The 27,577-nt window shown below is 41.2% G+C and overlaps 1 protein-coding gene across 1 annotated transcript; it reads right to left on the bottom strand.

Annotated features, from left to right (window-relative positions):
* Positions 1 to 128: 128 nt before the first annotated feature.
* LOC145415009 (roundabout homolog 1-like) lies at positions 129 to 25,089 on the bottom strand. Its single transcript, XM_080284429.1, is given in 5 exon segments — positions 129 to 1,141; positions 2,077 to 2,386; positions 2,861 to 4,077; positions 7,244 to 7,822; positions 24,991 to 25,089. Coding segments are annotated over 5 exon segments (3,171 nt in total). The 5' UTR covers positions 25,043 to 25,089.
* Between the last annotated feature and the right edge of the window lie 2,488 nt (positions 25,090 to 27,577).

The following is a 27,577-nucleotide window of genomic DNA, read 5'->3' as shown; positions in this document are numbered from 1 at the left end:
AAATTCATTGCACTGTTGACGTTGCTATGAATGTTCAGGTATAGCCAAAACTTGTATATTCACACCAATATCAGTATGGCGTATAGTTCTTCCGTTACAGCATATATGATGTTTTATCAGTGGTATTGCTAGGGTGTGTTGTTACGTGGTGGTTGGCCAGGGTGAGCAAGGTGGCAGTCAACTGGCACTTTATTATCACCACATCGCTGCAGGCTCCTGAAGGTGAGGAATCTGTCGAAGGAGGTGACCTGTGCATACGACTCATACATGTGTTCCGAGGTGGCATCACAGGGCATCCCGTAGTGCTCTGCCTCGCCCATATTATCATACCGGGAGGCCCTGGAGCACATTCCGGGTGGCGTCCCTTGCTGCTGTGGCTCTCCCAAGTCAAGGTCAGGCGGTGGAGAGGCTGGCGGAGGAGGCAGGATGGCAGCCCAGTTGACCTGCATCTTAGCAGACTGATCACTTGGATGGCAGCAGGACGTGTGTGGTGGTGATGAGGCCAGCAGGGCTGTTGTGGCGTATGCTTCAGCAGTGTTGTTGGGAAGCAGTATCCTTGGTTCCGTGTACTCATTAACCATCTGATACGGCTTGAGGAGTCGTGAGGAGGATAAGCTGGAATCCTTATCACTGTCAGACGGCTGCCATACCTTGTGGTCACTGTACATATTGATGGAAGGGTCCTGGTACAGTGGAGGTGCGTGAGGTGGGCTGGCTGGTGGTGCCTTGTGCTGTACCCTCCACAAGTACCACACCGTACCAAGCACCAGTAACAGCACCAACGGAATCAGTAGGTACGCCAACCATACTGAGTGTGTCGGGGCGTACAGCACCTCCCCTACTGCCACTGCCTTGCCCAACCCATGTCCCTCTACCACTACAGGGGCGCTGAAAGGTCCCGCTCCAGCACCTGTGAGCGCCGCCACGCGCACGGTATATACGTGTCCAGGCAGTAAATCACGAGTTTCCAGGTAGGGTGCATCAACTGTCTCGGTAACCTGACTACCATTGTGGCTGAGTGTGACCATGTACCCTATCACCTCCCCCTGCACCTCCTCAGTATTAATGCCCGACCACTCAATCAGCACTGAACCCTTCTCTTGCCTCGTTACTCGCACGTTACCTGGCGCAGTCCGTGGCACTGAAAAGACGGGAGTGAACATTTTATATTATGATTTGGTTGTAACACTATATCTCGAAGTGTTATCTATTTTTTCTATCTCTCCCTATCAATTTATCTATCTATTCATATCAGTCTGTTTATATATCTGTCTATACGTTTATCAGTCTATCTACCTGAGTTCATACCTGTACATATCTGCTTATCTATCAGATTAACTGTTTCTGTACATATGATACTCATAGAACCAGGGACACATAGTATACTCTTAGACCAATGACATACAACACAGGCACCAACTGTGCGATGCTTGGCGTAAACTGTAAAATACAGTATGGTAGTTTGACTACCATGTCATCATAGAAACTTCAACACTGTTTCTTATAAAACTAGCCTCAAACAACATTACTAATTAATGTTATCATACAGTAGCTAATGCAGCCGACATGTCTCTGATAGAGGACTACTACGTGCTGGCTTATGTTGTAGTTTATGAAGGCTACATCTAACCCCTCCAATTCGATGAGTCTCTCCTAATCTGAACTCTGTCTTCAAATGGTAGTCATAACCATCATCGTGATTTTTCTCCTTCATAATGATTGAGTCAGGGAGGATCCAGAAACAAGAAGATGGGAAGTACGAAACTCGTAGCAACAAAGAGAAAAAGAACATCATAGTGAAAAAATGTTTGTTTTTCCTATAATACCGAAACTGGAAGAAATCTAGGGTCATATTAGGATACACTTGGCACTGGAAGCTTTGTAGCTGTCAACACCTTTTCTTAGCAATTTACCGTGCATATTACACCAATTATTCTCATAAATATAATTTGCATAAGTTTTGTATCGACCCTATTTACCTTAAAAATGTACAAGAGGATAAAAAGGTACAATATGCAAAACAGATTTCTAAGGTAGAGGTGCTACGAACTTTTCAGTGCTAGCAAGAATACTTACCGTCCTCAGGCATGGTGAGGTGGTATGAGTTCGACGGCGTGCCCTCGATCCTGTGCCAGAAGGGTACAATGAAGAAGGTGTAAGGCGTGTTGGGGTGCAGGTTGTGGATGTGATAGGTGGACGAGGTGCCCAGGACAGTAGTCACCTCTACACTGCCTCCCTCCGCCATCCAGTACACAAACACCCCCTCAACCCAATCCTCCACTGGCTCCAAGAAGCTCCAGCTCAGCATAACACTGTCTGCTGCCATGGCTGTAGCCTTGGTTAAAGTTACCAGGGAATGCGACAGGCGACGCTGGACCTGACGCACCTGGGGAAGGCACAGGGTGGTTCTCCTATAACACAGGCCAATTCATATGTACTGCAGGGATGCCTCAGTCAGTATGACCAGTGTGTACAGCATATAATTTTCTACCTTCTATAACCCTTTTCATGCTTTATAGTGCCCCTTTTTTGTCCAGTGACAAGAAGGTTGATTAGTATATTAATGTAGCAGCCAAACTATCTTCGCTCTTTACAGGTGGAGACTGAGCAGTCCCAGCTATACAGACGACTGGAGAGGGTAATTTTCTGGGAGCCCTGGATTTATAAAGGGTCCTAGACAGTTTTTACATTTAAACAAATTTCTTTAAGATACGTATTATGGCAAAACACTTTTTGTAGTATTACTGTCACTAATATTAGCTTAAACTAAAGTGGCTGGTGCTTGTATAAGCAAAGACATTCCCTTTATTCAAAGAATCTTATACAGAGCAAAATGTAGATCAGTTTATAAATACAGTACCTGGTCTGCAGTGAGAGTGGGGTGTGGGTTGGCTCTGGTGGTGACAGGATCAGACCAAGGGCTTGGGAACGACGCCCCCTGACTGTTGACAGTGCGCACCAGGAAAGTGTAGGTGTGGCCTGGCGACAGGTGACTGACAACACATGATTCTTGTGTGACAACAGCATCAGCCACCCGCCACTCGGACCATCCCTGACACCAGTACTCCACAGCATACCACTGGTGGTCAGTCTTGCTGCCCTGGGAGTTGGGCAGCCAGCTTAGCTGCACTGCAGTTTGGTTCCAGCCCATTATACGAGGCTTGGTGGGTGGTGGTGGCAGTAGTGGTGACTCCATTGGCTCTGTGTCCTCCACCACTTTAAGCACTGCCTCCTGCTGTATACTTCCTGTTGTTGCCGCTACATGACAGCTGTATATGCCTGCATCATCAAATCGCACATCTTTGATAATGAGGGCACCATTCTTTGGCAGGGAGGTCCGAGACTGGTGAGGGTGCAGGCTCAGCTGACGGGACGGCAGGTGTGCGGAGGGCTGCTACCACCAGGTGACATTCGCTGGAGCTTCTTCACTCACCACCTCACATGAGAACCTGGCCACTCCTCCAGGGGCCACTGTCATGTCCTTGGGTCCCACACCTACTACTGGTGGAGGCAGTGCTCTTACCACCACCACTTCTGCTCGCCCACTCACCCCACCACCACTGTTAATGCCCCAACAGTAGTAGGCACCGATGTCCCGTGTGGCTGGCTGGTGCAACAGGAGAGTACTGCCATCATCAGACACTGAGGAGTGGCTGCTACTGTGACCAGGGGCCAGAACAGCCATCCCGTCCAGAGTGGGGAGATGCCAGAGCACGAGGGGTTGAGGTTGGCCTTCCACATGGCACTGCAGTTGTGCCTCATTGCCATGAATCACCTGCAGATGCTGAGGTCGCTGGGTCAGCACTGGCGCACCTAGCACAGTGAGTGTGGCCCTAGCAGTGGCCACACCTGCCTCACTCTCCGCCTCACACACATACACACCAGAGTCTGCAACTGTCACCCCCTGCAGAACTAATTGCTGGTCCTCAATAATGGCTCTTCCCAGCAGCATCCCTCCGTCCATCCGCCTCCAAGTGACTGTCGGGGTGGGAGAGCCCCTTGCCCGGCAACCCAACTCCACGCTAGCACCTGACGCCACTGACGTGTTGGATGGCTGCTCCTCAAACCACGGGGATGCTGGGAGAATAAACAGTATAATGGTAGAATAACTGTGTACTGAAATTATTATACTGCCATGTCCACAATGGTAATGCAGCATGGATAATGGTAAATCAGTAACTAAACAAAGAAGGGGGACATTTTCTTGCGAAATTAGGTTTTCTGTTATCTGTTTATATCAGCTGGACCAAAAATGACCACAGCTTCAGCCTGCAGTTCACCGGGTTCACATACAGCTGAGTCTGGAGTCACAACAACAGCAACCTAACAAATCATTTCTGCATTTAACACCTTTATAGTGTAACTACGTTGGTATTAAACATACAAGGCATGATAATAGCATGGTGCTTGAAGGTGCTGGAGAGACACCTTCATGTGGTGGCACTGGTATGACTGAGCAGATCTGCTATCCGGTTATAGAAACGTCCCTCATTTCCATCTCTTTTTCCTAAAAGGAAGATCGTGGACTGCAAGACAATGACAACATTGGTGCAGCTCACTGGGTTCACATACAGATACGCCTGGAGTTGCAACTACTACTACTACTACTGTCATAGTTATATAGCATAGAAAATTTTGGAATAATACATCAAAACAATCAGTAAAAAAAAAAAAAGAAAAAAAGGAAAAAAAAAAAAAAGAAATGAGGGCTTGCACGCCTTAAGGGGCAAAGTGCCATGCCAGCTGAAACCTGTTTTTTTTCCACCAGCTGCTTCCTCGAACACTACCCAACGACTGCACAAAGTCTATCTATCTATCTATCTATTGCCAGACGCCTCAATCCCGTTTGGGGTGGCCACAAACAAATCGCCTCCAAGTCGCCCTGTCCCCCGCCATTTCACTACCCTGCTCCCAACTCACACCCCCCTCTCTCACATACCTCTCCACCCCATTCCTCCATCTCATCCTCGGCCTCCCCCTCCCTCTTCCCCCCTCCACCTCACTCACATACACTCTCTTCGTCAGTCTTTCACCCTCCATCCTCTCCACATGGCCAAACCACCTCAGTGTGTTCCTCATAACGCTCCCTATCACATCCACATCAACACCACAACGTTCCTTTATATCCTCATTCGTCAGCCTATCTCTCCATGTGACTGCACAGGCTCCTCTTAAATAACTCATTTCCACTGCTCTCACTCTTGACTTGTGTCCTTCCAACAACGTCCAAGCTTCACTTCCGTACGTTAGAGTTGGTATCACAATACTGTCATGTAGTAACTTTTTCACTTCCATGCACACTTCCCTGTTTCTTATCACTTCTTTCAAAGAACCAGCAACCTTTCTTCCCTGCTGTACCCTTTCAAGCACGTCTCCCTCCAAACCTCCATCCTTACTCATCACACTACCCAAGTACTTAAACGTACTCACATTTTCCAATTCCTCACCATCCAACCTCGCTGTACATTCACTGACTTCACCTCTCTCAAAGACCATCACTTTACTCTTCCCTACATTCACCTTCATTCCGTTTCTTACACACTCTCCCAAACTCATCCACCAAGCCTTGCAGCTCCCCTTCATCTTCACTCAACAACACAGTATCATCTGCAAACAACAGTACAGGGAGTTTCCAAACACTATCCTCTCTCACCAGGGCCACTCCAACATCCACTACCCTACCTTGTACCTCTTTTATTACCCCATCCATGTACAGATTGAACAACCATGGAGACATGACACATCCCTGTTTCAACCCAACTTTCAAAGAGAAAAATTCACTTAGTTCACCATCCACACGCGCTGCAGCCTTCGCACCATCGTACATACTCTTCACAGCATTCAACAACTTCCCATCTACTCCATATATTCTTAACACTTTCCACAATCCTTGTCTATCCACCCTGTCATATGCTTTCTCCAAATCCATGAAAGCCGCATACAACTTCTTTCCTTTCTCTAGAAACTTTTCAACTAAAGATCTAAGAATGAATATCTGATCTACACAACCTCTTCCCTTCCTAAAGCCTCCCTGTTCTTCTCCAACTAATTTCTCTGTTCTTTCTCTAACTCTGTCAATAAGTATCCTACCATACACTTTTCCTATTATACTAAGAAGACAAATGCCCCTATGATTACCACACACTTCTTTTTCCCCTTTTCCTTTGTACAAGGGAATAATTATACCTGACTTCCAATCCTCCGGGACTCTACCTTCCTCCCAGGCTAATCTGCACATCTTCCACATCCACTCTACTACTATCTCACCCCCATGCTTCAGCATTTCACCACACACTCCATCAATTCCTGGGGCTTTCTTCAATTTAACTTTCTTCATTGCTTCCACAACTTCTATCCTACTGATTTCTTCCTGTCTTCTCACCTCCCTCCTTCTCCCAGCCATTCCCCAGCCACTTATACTCGCATTACTTCCATCCTCTACGTTCAACAATTCCTTAAAGTGTTCTCTCCATCTGCTCACTTTTTCTCCCTTCTCCACTAGTAATCTACCATTTTTATCTTTCACTCCCCTGCTAACTTCACTTCCACCCTGTCTTACTCTTTTCACCTCTTTCCTGAACATTTTCTTACAGTCCCTCCACTTTACACTCAAATTCCTACCAAATGCACAAAGTCGCTTTGTTTAATTCTAATTAGTGCAGTAAAGGTGAAAGTCTGAAGCAAAGCGACTTTGTGCGGTCAAAGGGTAGTGTTTGAGGGAGGAGCTGGTGGAAACAAACAGGTTTCAGATGGTATGGCGCTTCGCCCCTTGTGGCGTGCAGGGCCTCATATATTAGGCAGTCATAATAATATGATCAATGGGCAATCATAAACACAACCAACCGTCAACTAATAAAAGCCCATGATGTAGTCTTCTGTATATTTTGTTCTTGCATCCACTAAATGATCTTATACAACTTCAGAATGATATTTTTTATCGATGAAGTTAATGTAGGCTATACCTAACCCCACCAGCTCGAAAACTCTCCCCAGAGCTGAATAAAATCGCCCAGACACCAAAAAAATAATAAATGTTTTCTTTTTGAAACTGTTCACTTATTGATGATGGCAGGGTGAGTTGGAGAAGCCTCATGGGAGCCACCAACATTGCGGGCACAACATACAGAATTTTATTACGGGTTTTGAAATATGGTGTAACTATTTTTGGTTGCCCTAGTCTAGTGCATATAACCATATAATTAAGGTGGAAAAGTGATAATCAACACATGAACAAATAACTTACTCATGACAGTGAGGTGTGATGGCGGTGCCTGACGGGTGCCAGCAGCGTTGTGGGCATGACATATGTATTGGGCCGAGTCCTGCTGGACGGCTTGGGTGATTATCAGATCGCCATCCTGGTTGACACTGATGCGGCTGGAGTTGGTGACCTGGTGTCCATCCCTGAGCCAGGTCACCTCAGGTGGTGGAATGCCCTTGGGAGGCCGGCAGGGCAAGGTGATGGATTCCCCTACCAGCACTTTTATAGAGGAGTCAGCCTGCTGCTGGAAGTCATAGGCCAGTGTGGCCACAGTGAGTGTGGCATTTTTTGAACGTGTGGCGCCATAGCTGTTTGAGGTCTCACACCAATATGTTCCCGTATCACTGTCCCTCCTGGTGGCCGTGACCCGCAGGAAGAACAATGAACCTGAGGGCAGAAGCACCCGGTGTGAACGCTGATCCTGTGATGACGTGGTCACTTCCTTTCCGTCCCGGAACCATCGGATTCTGGAACTGCCCGAGGCGGCGCAATTCAGAGTGGCAGGATCATTGCGTCGCACCACCACGTTGTTTGGGTGTTCCTTGATCACTGGAGGTGCACCTGTACGAAAGATGTCATCATCATCATCACCATCATTATCATCATTTCCTTTTTCTGCCAATGGAGGGGTAAGGTCTGGCTTGGAGGCTTAGGAAAATGAATGCATGACATTGTTAGGGAAACTGATCTACTACCATGAGACACTAGTGTATGGCCTATATAAAATGAAACATTGTGTTCACTGCCAATTTAAGGTCTGCAGTTAATGTTTTTTTAACTTTTGTAGTGGAACTGGGGAGTGCAAATAGTCCATACTAGCCTTGATATGAAGAAAAAAAAAGGCTCCAACATTCTGGATATAAGGTAACTGCCGAATGCCTGGAATCCATGCTTCCTACTTCTTATATGAGCCACTAGCCATTGAGAATATGACAAGGACATCATTGAAGACGCCTTTCTCCATCCACCAAAACAGAGAAAGCATTCTCACAGTTTTTTTTTTTAAAGGTGGCAAAAATCCCTCTCTTTTCAGCTCATCTAATGGTCAATCCCGTATCAGCCAGTCAGACTGAAGCGTAAGTTTGTCTAGTACTGGTACCCAAGGACGCTCATTCCTACCTTATAACAAACTTTCTTCAAATTTTATGCAAATTTTTATGACTTACAATTGAAGCAATGAGATTGACCCAATTCCGTCAAGGGAAGACAGACCGACTAGTGGAACATCACAACCTCCAGTCCTGAATATACCTTTGTTGAGACGGGGTGCCTTTCCAGTCAGTGTGTTAAAACCTTGAGTCCGAGGGCAATTATATTCAACTTGGGAAGTAAATCTCATATTAAAAAGGTTAATGAAGGCTGTGTCTAACCTCTTCAGTTCTAAACATTTCTCATAAGGGGACTAATATGGTCATGAGCAGGGAAAAAAAAGAAAGCATCATCAGATCACCGAGGTTACTGCACATACGAGTATAAGAGGTTACCATAACGTTGATTTCGACTGATTATTTTCATAAGTCATTCAATTTAGAGCTAGTTTTCACTTAAACATCCACTGTCCTGTGTCTGTAAAATTTCATCATTGGGAATGTCTCTCCTGTTATCCCTGCCTCGCACCATCCACCCACTTGATCCACAAAATCCTTCATTTCAATTTCTTTAACTTCGTCCTCTCCCGTATCTTTAAAATCACTCATGTCAGCCCTCTTTCACTTATTTCTGCTTAACCATCCATAAAATTCCTTATGTCAGTCTTCCTTTATTCCATCGTGTCCTTCCACTCCTATCATCTTTGTTATGGCAGCCCTCTTTCACCTTAAAATCTCTTCCATTGCCTCATACTCATTACATCCACATCCCTAAATTCCTTTATATTACCCCTCTTCCATTCCAAAATTAAATGGGCTACACTCATATTCACTTATCATTGAAGCCCTTGGAATCCTGACTCTACCCTACAGGTATAAACATCCATATTCACGTGCTTCACATTATCTATCCCTTCTAAAAACCCTCTTTCGATTTAAAATCTTTCACAGAACCCTTTACTTAGTCCATCGATCCATATAATCTCTTGCATAACCCTCCTTTATTCCAGAATCTCTCGCTTTATCTTTGACTCGCTTCTGTCTCACCAAAGTAAGTTACTTTTACCCGTTGCCCTCCCACTCAAACTTGTCCAGCCATCTCACAACACTCTCTTCTGTTACTCCTCTCTCTTTGACTTCATATATATACCCCCAACCCCCTCCACCTCCTCCACACACACACACACACACACACACACACACACACACACACACACACACACACACACACACACCAAGTTACCTATGTACCCCTCTCTTCTTTCTTTCCCTCATCCGCCAAACTCCACCCCCACCCTCACTTCAGTTTCGTCTTTCCCTGTTCCCCTTGCTCTTTCTCGGACCGGTCAAATCCATTGGACTATGTTGATTTCCTCTGTTCAACGTTCATCAAGCATTAACCTACAGCTGGGGACCTGGATGCAAATTTGATTGCTATGTTTCATATTCTAGGTTACGACTGCCACTCAACAACACCTTATCTGCCAAAATGACCCTTCTATTAATCCTAAGTAGTCTTCATCTTCTTCCCCCTTTCTCTCTACTCTTCACTATAAACATGGGGTCATTTCGTATGTACAGTGCATCCACAAAGAAAAATGCAATAAAATTTGTGAAGATAGGTTGCTTTGTGAGATGGAGCAAGGATTCGGAAGGTGTGAATGATACGAAAGTATATGAATGACGCATGAGCCTTTTTCACCAGGTGATCTTTTTTATATTTCTCTTAGTCTCAGGATCTCACCTCGCCCCAGCTTTTAGGCAGGAATTAAGGATGGTCGTATGGAATTAGTACCACATACACCGATATACCGGACATTACCTAAATAGTTAGTAGCTGCTGGGAAAAGATGCCTTCATGTTGTGGCATCAGCATAATCGGACGGCACCACTGCCTCAATACCGTATACAAATGTCCCTTAACTCCCTCTATGTCCCCTCAAAAGGAAGACGGTGAACTGCAAGATGAGAGTAATGTCATTCTGCAGTCCACTGGGTTCACATTCAGATGACCGATGGGACAGCACCGCCACCACGCCAACAACAACAAAATAATTATTTACCTATCCACTGTCTCGTTATAAGTACTGCGATTTTTTAAATGAAATAAACAAAGGTAAACAACACATGTTAATTAGTTTATTTGTCCTCGACACAGAAAAAAAATAAAGGCCAAAATATTTGTTGTTGCAATGCATGTGGTAGATACACCACCAGAGTGAAAGGATTAAACTCAGTAATATCATCTGAAGTAAATAGGAATTAAACCAGACAGAGGACATTTTAGATAGCCGCACTCACCCATCCGTATCCTACACCTGATCGCATCCATGAAGGTACTGATCTCCACCTATGAGAATACTGCTTTTTTTTTTTTATGATAACTTATAAACCGCTAATCAAACTGCCAAGAAAAAGTATACACACCTCGTCCAGGACCAGACAAAACTTCTAGGGCCAAGAAATGCCTCATTTATGTTTTAGTATTTCCTGTATGGAAGAGCAATTGAAAATTGTTGAAAAGTTGGGTGTCCGAAATGTCGTAATGACACTGATGAAAATCCTTCATATATTAGCCATACAAAATAATATTTTCACAGGATTTCCTTCCAAGTTCATGTATCTATAATGTTGAAGTAAACTGAGGTTGAAATTCAAGATTTTTGGACATTTATGGACCAATTACCGTGAACAGTGGGTCAAGGTCACTGAAACTGGGTCAGTATAAAAAAAAATCATGGTGCTGTACATTCCCAACAAGTATGATGGAAGTTGGAGACGAAAGGTAAAGGAATAATAATAACAATAACAATGACACTACTACTACTACTACTGTTTATTATCATTTTTATAATTATGATTATAATAATAATAATGACGGAAACAAAGACCTTCACCTATGGTTGAAGGTGGAGATCAGTAGTAACTAGAAAACTCTAGGAGTCAGAGACAGTTACTGATCACCTACGAGAATATTGTTGACCGGGCACAACTTGTGGTTTTTGTAAAAACTCAAAAACCGTTGGTTAAGCTGCCACCTAAAGTATACAGACAAGGTCCAGGACCAAACAAAACTTCTAGGGCCAAGCAGTGAGTCATTTATGTTTTTGGTTTTCCCTGCATGGAAGAGCAATTGAAAAGTCAGGTGAATGAAATACAATGTCACGCATGAATGACCCTCCAATTTTTCCCTTATAAGAATTTGGAAAACAATTTTATCACGGGATTTTCATTCATATTCATGTATCAGTAATAGTTTTCTGTAAAATGAGATTGAAAATTCATAATTTTTGGACATTTTTGAACCTGTGAAAAAAAAAAGTCAAGGTCACTGAAACTGTACCAGTGTCACAGAGTCATGGCACTGTATATCCTCAATAAGTATGATGAAAACCGGAGACGAAAAGTGGTGGAATAGTAATAATAACTAGTTACCTATTTATTGTGTAGCCACAATAACAAAGCTTTGCCATAACTATGATGGTATATAAGGTTTGAAATTTTGGCATCATAAACAAGTCTGTGACCTTTAAAAGTAGTTCAAGGTCATTCATATGTGGAACATGTACTTAGAGTAACCTAAGGTAGCTTCTTGTGTAATATGAACAAGATCTGAAGGCAGAGATGTGAAAGAATGCATGGCTACATTTTGTATTTGTCCCAATAATCGGCTAACTGTGTGCCTAACTGTAACTATATATTTTTCAGATAGCAAGGACCACAGCTGTATTTCTGTATACTTACAACTTTACCGTTTTTGTGGTTTTCTCTAGAATGTGCAATAAAGAAAACACTGAGCACATTTGAATTCTGTACTTTCCACAAGGCTAAATGATGAAATATTCAACCAAAATTCTGAGCAAGCTTTTCAGTACTAGGATTTTCAATCAAATAACTGTATCTCAATTAGTGTCTGAGATTTTGCAATTACAAATAAGCAATTTTTGCACGAAAAATGGGTATATGAACTTCGGAAATAGGTCAAGGTCATTTATATTAGCACAAGTACCGTACTTGGACTACCCTAGGGTACCTTCCTGCATAATATCATCAAGATTTGAGAAAAAAAAAGTGCAAGGAATAATAATAATAATAATACTTCTGAGAACAATAAATTTCGCCATTTATATGGCCAGATTAATAATAATAACAACGGATATAAAAATTTCCATCTATTGTAACCAGGGTAGATCAATAATAATAATAATAATTATTATTATTATTATTATTATAACAATACAAATAATAATTATAATAACAATAATAATAATAAATATTGTAGCAGGGTGTTTCTATCAAAGCCAGTTACTGATCTCCACCTATGAGAATAGGCCTACTGTTTTTTGTAATTACTTAAAAATCGTTGGTCAAATTTTCATCAAAAATTATACAAATCTGTTTTGGGACCAGACAAAACTTCAGGCGCCAAGGAGTGCCTCACTTATATTTTGGTTTTTCATGTATGGAAGGGAAGTTGAAAATTGTTGGAAAGTGGTTTTCGTGGTACCAGGCATGAATGACCTTTAAATTTCATCCATAAAAATGTTTGAAAATACTTTTTAATGCGATTTCCTTCCATGTTTATGTATCTGTAACAGTTTTGGAGTAATTTGAGGGTAAAAATCCATGAGTTTTGGACATTACTGGACCTGTAATCTCGAAAAACATGTTGTAGCTGAAACTGGGGCAGTGTACTGTAATAGGGTCAAGGTGCCAGGCTATACAACCTCAATTTGTATGATGAAAAATCGGAGACTAAAAGTGACGCACTTACAGTAGTAGCCGAGTAGTAGTAGTAGTAGTAATAGTAATAATAATAATAACGAGAAATTATAAAAATAATAATAATAATAATAATAATAATAATAATAATAACAATAATAACAATAAAAATAATAACAATAATAATAATAATAATAATAATAATAATAATGATAATTATTATTATTATTATTATCATTATTATTACTATTAAGAACACCACATTCTGTGGAGTCACTGATATTGGAGATATTCTTTTTTTTTTGGGGGGGGGGAGGGAAGAACTAGAAGACTGGCATTTCAAGACCATTCGAGATAGAGACTTGAAATTTTCAGAAGTAATAAACTTTGGTTACAGGCTTCTTTTGGCACATTCCCTAGCACTAGCGCCAAAATTTTGCTCTCTCGCAGCAAATTTTGACCAAACCCAGTGGAACTGTAATGGGTTATGAGACAACATGATTTGCCTGGTATGAATTGCTTTGACCTTGATCTCAAGGTCCCAGGTCAAAATCCGTAAAATTTTTTGGGTCATACCAAAAGTCTCTTAATATTATGTCTGCAGTGATAACAAAAGTATTTTGACCTGGAATTTGGAGGTCTTTGAATACTGATTCAGCAATTTCAGAAGTTTAATTAATATTGATGATGATGATTACCTTTGTTGTTATTATTATTTTTGTTATTAGTAGCAGTAGTAGTAGTAGTAGTAGTAGTAGTAGTATAATGACAGATACACATTTCTTCACTTATGGTTTTAGGTTGAGATCAATAACTACAGTAGAAGACTGTAACTGTCAGAGACAGTTACTGATCTCCACCTATGAAAATGATGTTTTTTTGCAATGACTCAAAAACCGCTTGTCAAACTGCCAACAAAAATTATATAGACCTGGTCCTGGACCAGACACAACTTCTAAGGCCAAGAAGGGCCTCATTTGTGCTTTGGTTTTCCCTGTACGGAAGAGCAATGAAAAAATGTTGAAAAATGGAGTGTCCCAAACTTCTTAATTTTATGCATGTATGACCTCAAAATTTTGTCCATATAAGTGTTTAGAAAATAATTTTATCACGGGATTTCCCTCCTCGTTCATGTACCTTTAACAATTTAGAAATAAACTGAGGATGAAAATTCAGGATTTCTTTATTTACATTTTTGGTCCTGTGACATTAATTAGTAGGTCAAGGTCACTGAAACTGGATTAGTGTAATGGAATCATGGCGCTATACATCCTCAATAAGTATGATGAAAATCGGGGAAAAAATGACAATAATAATAATAATAATAATAATAATACTGATAAATAATAATAATAATAATAATAATAATAATAATAACAATAACAATAATAATAATAACGATGTTAATAATAGTAATAATGATAATAATAATAATAATAATAATAATAATAATGACGATAAAATAATAATGATAATGATAATAATAATAATAACAAGCCATCCATCATCCAATCATACGTCGCCTCATGAGAAGTGTAGGAGCCCGGGGCTAGGCAATTTGGTCCTGACATTAAAGATGACCAGCCACACTCATCCCTGAGTGGCATTACGTGAGCAATAAACCCCAACCACCCCCTGGATATAAACCTTCCCCGGCTCAGTGATAACAATAATATCGACAACAATATTAAAAAATAATGATGGATGCGAAGACCTCCACCAATGGTAATTTGTGGAGATCAATTTACTGGTCCACTGTCTCACCTAGACCTATTGCGATTAGAATAGAAATAGCGTAGTTAAACGCAACTTATTTATGAACTTGTCTGTCCTCGACACTGGAAAAATAACATTTAAAGGACCAAATACTTGTTATTGCAATACCTGTGTTAGATATGCCATCAGAGTGAGGGGATTACACTCAGTAATTATGATCTGATGTGAGGAGGAATTTCACAAGACAAAGGACATTATAGATAGCCGCACTCATCCATCCGTATCCTACACCCCATCGCATCCAGAATGGTGTGCTTTGTTTTTGGACACACCCCTCAGATACCCTCCAGACAACCCCAGACGCACCCCCACACGCACGTTAAGACTCAGTGACTGCACCTTGCCATACTTCACCCTTCTAAACGTAGGTACAATGATTCAGTGAGTGACACAATTTGGGAAACACTGGATTTGGCCGTCTTCATGGGTAGCCTACAGCAAAAATAAATAAATATATAAAGCAAAAATGAAAGAAAGAAAGACATTATCACATTGAATGGAGCTTACATAGAGTGATGCCAACCCACCATTTTCATACTCATGAATTAAGAATGTTCACTGCAGAAACACGAAGACTGTTACCTCGAATGCAAACATAATACAAAAATATGTCGGTGCGTTTGCATTCAAGGAACTTACAATTTCCTGATGCTCATATACAGATAGACTAATCGTTGCATTTACATTACTCTCATTTGGGAAGAGTATAATTCACTCTCTCTCTCTCTCTCTCTCTCTCAAATACTTCTATAAATTGATGTATTTACTAATATACCAGTGTATACTACGCCTGATATAAAATTTCACAAAGGGGGCTCGATACTGGGTACGGAATAATAAGGTTCGGTTCCTCTACCTATTTTTATCATTTGTCTTGAACGTTTACAATAGTTTTTTTTTTTTTTTTTTTTTTTTTTTACTAATTCATTTATTTTGGTGCAAGAGAGGGACGTCTTCCTTTGGTGGCACCGATATAACCTGGTTACGCAAATGCCTCTCATCTCCCTCCATATCCCCTGAAAAAGATGGTGTACGAACTACAAAGGTTTTGTGAGTACAACGTGAAAAGTAGTGACGAGTATAGAATTTTGAATATCTTCCTATCCCAAATCCCCTCTTGTTTATATGTTTATGTACACACACACACACACACACACACATATATATATATATATATATATATATATATATATATATATATATATATATATATATATATATATATATATATATATATATATATATATATATATATATCTTTACGAGACAGGAAAAGATCAACTTCGGTGGGAGAGCAGACTAAAGTCAAAGAAATTATAGAAGTTATAAAAGAACAAAATGGAGGAGGGCAGGCCATATAGCAAGAATAGGGGATAACCGATGGAGCAAGAGGCTGACAGACTGGACACGAAGAGATTGTAAGCTTAGCAGAAAAAGACCAGACAGAAGATGGAGACACGAGATAGAGAAATTTGCAGGGAAAACGTGGCAAAGACTGGTTCAGTAAAGGAATTCGTGGAAGAGGTTGGGGGAACCCTTTGTTCGGCAGTGGACTAGATATAGCTGCTGCTGCTGATATATATATATATATATATATATATATATATATATATATATATATATATATATATATATATATATATATATATATATATATATATATATATATATATATATATATATATATATATATATATATATATATATATATATGTATATATTATTACATAGCCTATGATTTCATCATCCTTTGTGTATTTCTAACGTACAGTATGCTGCATGTTTGATCACGAGCGTGTTCTACCTCACTCCCCCCCTCCTCCTTTATAGTAGAGTAAGTCGTTCTTTCTGTTGTTCAGAGCAGGAGTGTCAACTCTTTGTCCCCTCTGGCTTCATTTGCGCGTCCTTCTTACAAGTTGTATCAAGCTCTGCCGGCCCCTATATAATGAGCTCAGTCTCTGCCTTATTGCCACTTAGATCTACTCCTCATTTTGTTCACATCTCTGTCCTCCCCTTTACGGTTATTATTGTGAGTGCTCAGGAAGTCTCCAACAATCTAGCAGCTGTGTAATTTGAGTATAAGTGTTGTTGCATTTTTTCTTGTACTGTGTAGAATAAGTTGTTAATTCTTAGGCCTAGTGAGGTTTTTGTGATTCATGTGTTTTTGTCAGTCATTTTTGATAATATTTTGTATCTGTAATAATGTATCTTGCATTCACTGAGTATTATATGGTATCTCATTTTAACAGGGCTGACTTAGATAATTTACACTTGCTAATTTCGTGTTAATAGAGGCTATTGCAGTTAACCATATATTTAACCTGTTTTTTGCCATTACATTATCCTTATGAGTCCTGAATGTTTTGTTGTTAGTTTGAGCATTAAACTTTAACTTGTAATTTTACCTAACTCTTTTGTTTTGAACCTGGAACTTTGCGGGACAGTGGTGATTTTTAGTATTCTCACTTAAAGTGTACATTATCTTTCTCTGTTCCGTAACATAAATTTGGCGACCTCTTATCAGGATATTCAGGATATTATCATAAGGATATTGCTTGATATTTTGTGACTGTGATTTATTCATTATGTCTACTATTACTACGCTTGATGAAGCCAAAGATTTTTTGTCAAATGTGCAAACAGTGTTGGATGTAGAAAACAGAACAAAGAATGAACTTAAGCTTGTTGCTCAACAATTGGGAATTGCTGTTCGCTCTCATCATTCTAAAGATCAAATTGTTGACATGATTAATGAAAGCTTGTTTAATGTAACTCCTCGAAACGAGCAAACGCAGATTGAATTAGCTAAGTTACAGCTAGCCCTGCAGGAGGCCCGTGCTAAAGATGCTGAGTTTCACGCACAAGTTGAACTTGCTAGGATTCAGGCAGACCATGAGTATCGCATGAAACAAGGTGGAACTGGATCATCTTGCTCTGATGATTCTGATGTGGCTAAAAATGTTAAACTTGTCCCTCCTTTTAATGAATCTGATTTAACTAAGTATTTTCAGTTGTTTGAGAGGGTAGCTACAGGTTTTAATTGGCCCAAAACGTATTGGCCAGTACTCCTTCAAACTGTTCTCACCGGTAAAGCTCAAGTAACTTATGCATCTTTGCCTCAGGATCAATCTGATAATTATGATGTAGTTAAGAGCTTGATTCTTAAGGCCTATGAGCTTGTTCCTGAAGCCTATAGAGTAAAATTTAGGACAACTTATAAGCAAGATAAGCAATCCCATGTTGAGTATGCAAAAATCAAAGAAGATCTGTTAGAGCAGTGGTTAAATTCTAAGAATGTAAATTCTGATTTTGACAAATTTAAGCAGATGATTTTGCTGGAGGATTTCAAAAGGTGTATTAATAAAGATGTAAGCCTATATCTTGATGAGAAAAGAATAGATAATTTGTCTGATGCTGCAGTTTTAGCTGATGAATATGTTCTCACTCACAAGAGATATTCTAGAGAAAGAAGGAAAGCTGAGAGTAAGTACGTTGCCTCTACTCAGAGTACAGGTTACAGGAAAGAGAATAAAGATGATGTTTCTCAGGAAGTAAAAACCAGCTTCACCTCTAGATTTCAGAAAATTAAATGTACTTATTGTAGTAAGCTTGGTCATACTACGGAGAAATGTTTCGGGAGACAGCGTGATGTGAACAAAAAGGAGTCTTTAAATATTCAGTCAATTGGTCTAGTGTCCACCCTTGAGTTCCCAAAATTCCTTAACTGAGTTAACTGAACCTGCTTTGAGGGGTAACTTAAATTCTCATGATGGAGCTCCTCTTTTGAGCAGTAACGTGGGTGACACTCTCAAGGGTTCATGTGCTAATTTCCTGTCTGATGGTTTTGTCAGTCCTCTGGACAGTAATGACAGGAAATCAGTTAAAATATATCGTGATACAGGTGCTTGCCAATCCCTTATGCTGACCAGTGTTCTAGGCTCTAATGTTAATTCATCTGATGAAACTGTAATCTTACAGGGTGTAGGGAATAATTACTTCTCTGTCCCTCTGTGCAGAGTGAATTTAGAGTCTGGTTTTGTTAATGGTTCCGTTATGGTTGGGTTGGTTGAGACACTCCCAATGTCAGGTGTAACTTTCTTACTTGGAAATGATATTGGTGGAAGTCAAGTGTGTCCAGCTCCTCAGTTGTTTAGTGAGCCAGTGGCTGCGGCCCAGGACTGTGATGTCCCTGATGTGTTCCCTGCATGTGCTGTCACTAGGGCTAAGTCTAAAGTTACTGGTGATTTAGAGGATGATGATGATGATGATGTTATCCTAGCTGACACTTTTCTTGCTAATTTGGACCACTCACCAGATGAGGCAGTACCCCGTAGTGTTGATAATTTGTCTCGTCAAGAGTTGGTTGAGTTGCAGGTTGCTGACCCTGAGTTGAAAAGTCTAGCTAACTCTGCTTGCAGTGAGGAAGAGTCAGCTGGTGCTTCTACTTGTTATTGTATAAAGTCAGGAGTACTTATGAGGAAGTGGAGACCCCCAACAGCATCAACCGACTGTGAATGGGAGGTTGTACATCAAGTTGTCATCCCTCGTGTTTGTAGGCAGGATATCATTAGAGTGGCTCATGATTCCAGTTTGGCAGGACATCTTGGAGTGAGGAAGACTGTGGCACGCATTTTGAAACACTTCTACTGGCCAGGTATCTTCAGGGATGTTTCCTGGTATTGTAAGTCTTGTCACACCTGTCAAGTTGTGGGGAAGTGTAATCAGACCGAAAAGTTGCACCTCTAGTTCCCATTCCTCCTTTTGAGGCGCCTTTCACCAGTGTGTTGGTGGATATTGTGAGCCCTCTTCCTAAGACTTCTTCAGGATTTTCTTACGTGTTGACCATGATTGATATGGCTACTCGTTATCCTGAAGCCATTCCACTTAGAAATATCTCAGCAAAGAACGTGGTTAAGGAAATGCTAGGGCTCTTCACAAAGTTTGGTCTGCCCAAGGAGGTACAGTCAGACCAGGGAAGTAATTTCATGTCAAATGTTTTCAAGCAGTCTCTGAAAGAGTTGGGCATCACCCAGATCACGTCTTCAGCTTACCATCCCCAGACCCAAGGAGCGTTGGAGAGATATCATCAAACACTCAAATCGATGCTCAAGAAATACTGTTTGGAACATCAGAAAGACTGGGATAAAGGTCTTCCATTCATTGTATTTGCCGCAAGAGAATCTCCAAATGAATCACTGGGCTTCTCACCTTTTGAACTACTGTTTGGCCATGAAGTAAGAGGACCCCTTAAGTTACTCAAAGAATGCTGGCTGTCGGAGGAAGATGACGTCAACCTGCTGGAGTATGTGATGAAATTCAAAGAACGGCTGTCCACTGCTTTACAGCTGGCGAGAGAGAATTTAGGAGCTGCTCAGGAGAAGATGAAGACTTGGTATGATAAGAAGTCCAGGTTACGCCACTTTCAGCCAGGAGATCAGGTTTTGATTCTGCTACCGGTGCATGGGCAACCTCTTCAAGCCAAGTTTAGTGGTCCTTATTTCGTGGAGAAGAAACTCAGTGATGTCAACTATGTCATCGCCACACCAGATCGTAGAAAGAACAAGCAACTTTGTCACATCAACATGCTAAAGTTATATCACAGGCGGGACGAAAATAATCCAGTCTGCACTGTAGCTGTTCCACCCGAGTCTGCAAGTGAAGTTCTCCCATGCAGCATGAGCCTGAGTGATAGTTTGGGGAAGAATCCTGATATCATGAATGATCTCCAGACTAAGCTTTCTCATCTACCTCCCGAGGAAAGGCAGGAGTTTTCGGCATTACTGCAGGAGTACCCGCAAGTGTTCCGTGCTACTCCAGGAAGAACCACTGTGTTGATGCATGATGTCGATGTTGGAGACGCAAAGCCAATTAAACTGCCTCCTTACCGTGTGAACCCAGTGAAAGTTCCTCTCATCCAGAAGGAGCTTGGCTACCTGTTGGACCACAAGATGATTGAGCCCTGTCAGAGCGAGTGGAGTTCTCCTGTCACTCTAGTCCCTAAGCCAGGTGGGTCACAGCGGCTTTGCATTGACTACAGACGTGTTAATCAGATAACCAAAACAGACACTTACCCTCTCCCTCGTGTGGAAGATTGCATAGACAAGATCGGAAAGGCTAGGTACATAAGTAAGTTTGATTTGTTAAAGGGATACTGGCAAGTACCTATGACTGAACGTGCTAGGGAGATCTCATGTTTTGTAACACTAGGAAAGACTTTTGCATGTTCTGTAATGCCATATGGTATGAAGAATGCACCAGCCACATTTCAGAGGCTCATGAATGTTGTAACAGAGGGTTTGGCAGGGTGTGTTGTTTATATTGATGATGTATTAATCTTCAGTGACAACTGGAAAGATCACCTATGCCATGTCAGTAAATTTCTTGAACATTTGGTTCAGGCTAATCTTGTAGCTAATTTATGAAAGTGTGAGTTTGGTCAAGCTAAAGTTCAGTACCTTGGGTACGTAATTGGTGATGGACATGTTGCACCACCAGCAGCTAAGGTTTGGGTTATAAGTGATCTTCCCAGACCTAAAAGTAGGAAAGAGCTACAAAGATTTTTGGGAATGGTAGGTCATTACAGGAGATTTGTTCTTAACTTTTCAATTCTTGTATCACCACTTACAGACCTACTGAAAAAGGGAGTTAAATTTGTCTGGACCGATAACTGTGAATCCTCTTTCAACAAACTTAAAGCTATCCTATTAAGTCAGCCAGTGCTCGCTACTCCAAATTTTGCTAAGCCTTTTAAGATGGCTGTTGATGCAAGTGATACAGGAGCTGGGGCTGTTTTGCTGCAAGAGGATGATCAGGGTATTAAACACCCTGTATCTTATTACAGGAAGAAGTTCACTCCACCTCAAAAGAACTACTCAACTATTGAGAAAGAGCTTTTGGCCTTGATTTTGGGTTTACAGCATTTTTCATTTTATTTGTGTTCTGGTTTTGACCCCATAGTCATATATACCGATCATAACCCACTGAAATTCCTTAGTAAGTTTAAAGATAAAAATCAGAGATTGACAAGATGGAGTCTACTTCTTCAGGAGTATTCATTAGACATACAACATGTCAAGGGGAAAGAAAATGTTATTGCAGATTGCTTATCTAGACTTTAGACAGATTGTTTTAGAGTAATAAGAAATTTCCTTTGTAAATTTCTTTTTCTTTGTGGGGAGGTGTTACATAGCCTATGATTTCATCATCCTTTGTGTAATTCTAACGTACAGTGTGCTGCCTGTTTGATCACGAGCGTGTTCTACCTCACTCCCCCCCTCCTCCCTTATAGTAGAGTAAGTCGTTCTTTCTGTTGTTCAGAGCAGGAGTGTCAACTCTTTGTCCCCTCTGGCTTCATTTGCGCGTCCTTCTTACAAGTTGTATCAAGCTCTGCCGGCCCCTATATAATGAGCTCAGTCTCTGCATTATTGCCACTTAGATCTACTCCTCATTTTGTTCACATCTCTGTCCTCCCCTGTACAGTTATTATTGTGAGTGCTCATGAAGTCTCCAACCATCTAGCAGCTGTGTAATTTGAGTATAAGTGTTGTTGCATTTTTTTCTTGTACTGTGTAGAATAAGTTGTTAATTCTTAGGCCTAGTGAGGTTTTTGTGATTCATGTGTTTTTGTCAGTCATTTTTGATAATATTTTGTATCTGTAATAATATATCTTGCATTGACTGAGTATTATCTGGTATCTCATTTTAACAGGGCTGACTTAGATAATTTACACTTGCTAATTTCGTGTTAATAGAGGCTATTGCAGTTAACCATATATTTAACCTGTTTTTTGCCATTACATTATCCTTATGAGTCCTGAATGTTTTGTTGTTAGTTTGAGCATTAAACATTAACTTGTAATTTTACCTAACTCTTTTGTTTTGAACCTGGAACTTTGCGGGACAGTGGTGATTTTTAGTATTCTCACTTAAAGTGTACATTATCTTTCTCTGTTCCGTAACAATATATATATATATATATATATATATATATATATATATATATATATATATATATATATATATTACTTCTGGACTTTTTTCATCCCTGGATCTCAGCATTATAGGCTAAAATTTCTGCTTCCTAGCAGGAATCTAGGCGCAGGTGTTTCTTTAAATTTTGTCCCATTATAACTACCGTAAGCACTGGCATCTGTACACTAGTGGTCGCCTTAAACTGGCCTAGGAAATTCTCAGCACGTTTTCCTTAATGGTTAATTTGTGTATTGCATTCTTGGTATGCTGTTTATATCATTTTCATCTCGCCATAAACTACATTAACAAAGCACAGTAAGACATTAACAGTAATGTGTACAATAAATTGCTGAGGAAGAGATGTTACGAAATCTCCACAGTCACTTAAGATTATAAGACCATTAATGAATCGTGAGTAAGCTTTACAACGTGTATTAACGTTGTTTAATAAATCGGTGCAAAATTCTCTGATAACACGAGAGCATAAAAGATCTAAATCATTCAGTGAGACGGATTAGTGTGGTTAAATTCTTTATTAACATGGTTTATTAAATTAATGGAACAGTTTAACTAACGTAGAGACTGCATATATAATGCACAACTTGGATAATCCCTTCAGCGATCAATGTATAATTTTCGTTATTTCACTACAACACTTTTTTTTTCGTGGTCAATTTTGTCCAGGTCACCATCAGACGATATCATTGCCCTAATGAACCTGATAATAATCACTACCTCCTTTCAGTTCGGTTGATGGCCAGGTGTTGCCAGATTGAAAAGTTTAATTACTGATCAACGAGACTCAGTCTTGCCTCGTAACTAAGGCTCATCAAATTTCATTCAACCAAGACAGTATTCAAGTTGTGGGAGTGGCCCAGTTCCGTCAGGCGAAAACAAAGCCATTAAAGTGAAGGGATGAATAAAGGCTACACTTAACACCCACAATTCGACATGTCTCGCCTAAACTGATTAGAATCACCTGGAGACAGCAATAATAAACTAATACATAATTATGTCATGGTAGTGAATATGTTAATGTCACATAATTCCCTAAATTAGTAAAAGCAATATAGACCAGTAGTTCATTCTAGTGTTACTTTAGTAAATAACGTCCGTCAAAACATTTTCACACTCAGTATCAAAGCTGGTGCGGGAGAGGGTCGCCTTCACGTGGTGACATCGATATAGCCGGATGGAGCAGCTGCTCGGTTATAAAAACGTTCTTCCACTTCCTATCGCCAGAACGGGGGATGGTGGACTGCAGAAGTGCAACTAACCCTGTAGTCCAGCGGATTCATGTGCCATAGAAGTCTGGGGCCACAACAACATCAAGAACGAAAACATCGGAAAAAAAAAAAATCCATTATCTGTTTAATTGATAATCCGTGTTAACATGTTCACTAGAATATATTAATAATTAGTTTCGGTACACAGACGACCATCCACAGGCAAAATGTATAAAGTGATATTATACAGCCAGTAATCGATTACAGGTAAGGGTAATTGTCTTTTCAGTCTACTTTTTCAATTAAGTTTATTGACTTTTTAACTGAAGATAATTTACATCAACCCGATGAAAAAATCCGTTTATTGGCACAAACTTGCGTTCTTTTCGTGTTGTTGTTAGTATGTAAATGTCATTCATTGTAAGTCACGCTGTATTATACTGAAGAAAATGGGGGACCACGCGAGGGTGGGGCAGAGGAAATTTAAAGTGCAGGCGATGGCGTCTTGTTTTAATCTTGTAACCAGTGGACGATTTTATTCTGACTGAGACTGACTTTTCGAAGTAGAGAGATTAGTTAAAACCCTTCACCAAAACCTTCAGTGCGAAAGACCTTTCCCGGGATGAATAAAATTGCCAGAAATAACAAAATTAAACTGACAAAAGACTTACCGGGATTCAATGGGTTTCATTCGTTTTTGTCTGTCTACCTGAATGAACTCGTGGAAGAAACCAACTGACAAAAATACAGGTAAATAAACTTAGTAATTATTTGGAATAACACTGCGCGCATGATTTCGTCAATTTAGAAAAGAGTACAGAACCTAACACAAAATAACATTATAGAAAATCTACTCTAACCAACCCTATCCTAACAGGAATGAACTCACAGGAACAGCATTTGTTTAGATATTTACCAGATAAACTTGTAATTAGGTAATACCAACCTGGCTGAGCAGCGACGAGGCTGAGACACACGAACAAAACAAATTCATCCATGGTTCCTCGACCGACAGCCCCACGCACTCTCAGTCACGCACTCACTGCCGCCGGAATCACAGATATAATCGCAGCTCTCATTTTCTCTTCGCATCGTGAAGCACAGCTCACTGGGGACCTATTTTCAGTCCCTACAGCTGCAGTGCAAGTATCGAAGTGAGTCGGGTTTTGTGGTTGTTTTCGTTTTCAATTTCTCTTATAAAACTGCAATATTTTACAACATAGATTACTACAGAATACAACATTTGGAATGCCCGTAACACTAATCATAACGACTGGAAGCATGACTGTTCCAGAGCAACAGCGAGTATCAGTCAGCGTCTTTGACTGAGGTCTAGAGGGAGATGGTCCGACACCCAACCTCTGCGGGGTCTGTTCTCACACTGATCTCCTGCAGTATGACGAGCGACTGACGGTGAGACCCACACGGGAAGACGGGGCGGCCGTGAGGGGAACAGAGATGCGGGGGAGGGCTATCAAGGAGACGTGGGGGGGAGGTAGGAGGCATTTGAGGGAGAAAAGAAAACAGGAAGGAGGGAGAAGAGAGTGGTGGGGAAGGGGAGAGGGAAAGGGAAACGTAAAAAGGGAGAAAGGAGAATAAAAAGAGGAAGGGGAGAGAAAAGGGAAAAGAGAGAAGAAGGGGGAGACCAGGAGGAGGTAAACAGCACGCAGGGGAGGGAGTGGGATAGGAAAGGTTCTGAAGGGGAAAAGTGAATAAGCATGGAAGGAACAGGCAGGGAGACAGAATAAAATTAGAGATTTGGGGAATGATGAAAGGTGATTTAGAGAAGCGGGTGAAGTGGTGGAAGGGTGGGGAAAGGGGATTACAGGAGAGGTAGAGAGAAAGAAAAGAAAGCAGAGCAGGGGAAGTAAGGGAAGTGGGAGTACGGCAGATGGAGAGGAGACGGGAGGGGAGAATGAGGTAATGGGGAGTATCATCAAAAGGGAGAGGAAGGAAAGCAAGGGTACACATTAAGGCAAGTAGATGATCAGGGGTGAAGCAGAGCTATGGGAGAACGATAAGCGAGGAGAGCTTCGGCGAGGGGGGTGGGGAGGACAATGAAAGTGAGATGGAAATATAAGTAAGTGACATCTGCCTACTCCTTCCTTAGCCTTTATCATTCTTTTTCTGTGCCTGCCCTCCTCTCTTCCTATTTTTCCCATCTTTCCTGTCACTTCTTATTGCTTTTCTTTCCTTTACAGGTGGCTTTACATTGAGTGACAAGCTTAATGGTTTCCTGTAAGCCAAGAAGCCATTTACAACACTGGGTGGTAGCCATATAACCAAACAGTACGTGCTCCTTACTTGTCAACAAGTGGGTTGGTGGAGGGTTAGTGCCCCTCCCCGTAAAACAACTAACTCAAAGTCAAATGGCCACCCCTTATGGGATTATGGCGTCTTGCAGTAGTAGTAGTAGTAGTAGTAGTAGACAAAGAAAAAGGGGAAGTTTTGCTGAACATTAGAAAAGAACCAAAAGAAACGTAAAGGTGGCAGAAAAAAATAAAAAAAAAAGAAACAAGGATATCGAGGTACGGGAATGAGATAATGGCGAGGAGGGGGACAAGAGAAGTGGGAGTACCAGGCGGTGACAGGGAGAGGGGAGGGGCAGTGAGGGGAAGGAGGAGGAGGTGGGTGTGGACTACAGGAGGCGTGGCTTGTGATGGCATGCAGGTGGCAATCAGTGTGGACACGGGGAAGGGATGTGTGTGTGTGTGTGTGTGTGTGTGTGTGTGTGTGTGTGTGTGTGTGTGTGTGTTCTAAGTCACTTTAGCTGTGGTATATGTTTATTTGCTGTATTGGTGTGCTAGCCTTGTCACAACCGTTTATTTACTGTACACAGGTATTGTATTCAGACTAATACCAGGAGCTTTGCTGTCAGTCAGTGGGTTGAAACTTACAATTTTCAGTAAACTTTTTTTGTTACTACGGGCATAGTATGTTACTGTATTTATTGTATACTGTCCCTCTCTCTCTCTCTCTCTCTCTCTCTCTCTCTCTCTCTCTCTCTCTCTCTCTTTCGCACACACACACACACACACACACACAGCAAGAAAAGTTATCATCTAAATCGACCCGTGTTAATGGGCCTTACATTCCCTCATTATTCGAATCTTTGACATTTTCGGATTCAAGCCACTGGCAATACCACCCATACATGTGCTTCATTTCCACTAACCTAAAGTAAGAAGGGCATTGATTAAAGACGCCCTGAATTGAACCGGATAAGTCGAAAAAAAAAAAATAACAATCATCACCTTTCCCACCACCATAGCGAGCGGTCCCCGAACAATGGAAGGATCCACCCACACCAACGCCCACATCCATCCAGGCTCCCACGTACGCTCTCACGTCCACCTACACCCATGTACACTGTCATCTACGCTCACGCCCAGTTCCATCCAGGCACCAGCGTACACTCTCACGTCCACCTACACCCATGTACACTGTCACCCACTTCCGTGCCCAAATCGGAGCGCCCACTCACAGGCAGCGAAAAGAGTTTGCCTCATATTTCGCGTATTGTCTTTGTTTCC

This window comes from Coenobita brevimanus, chromosome 13 (assembly GCF_032717465.1).
Source record: "Coenobita brevimanus isolate Jiangsu-jjx chromosome 13, ASM3271746v2, whole genome shotgun sequence".
Taxonomy (NCBI): Eukaryota; Metazoa; Arthropoda; class Malacostraca; order Decapoda; family Coenobitidae; genus Coenobita; species Coenobita brevimanus.
This window is presented reverse-complemented; position numbering and strand designations above follow the sequence as displayed.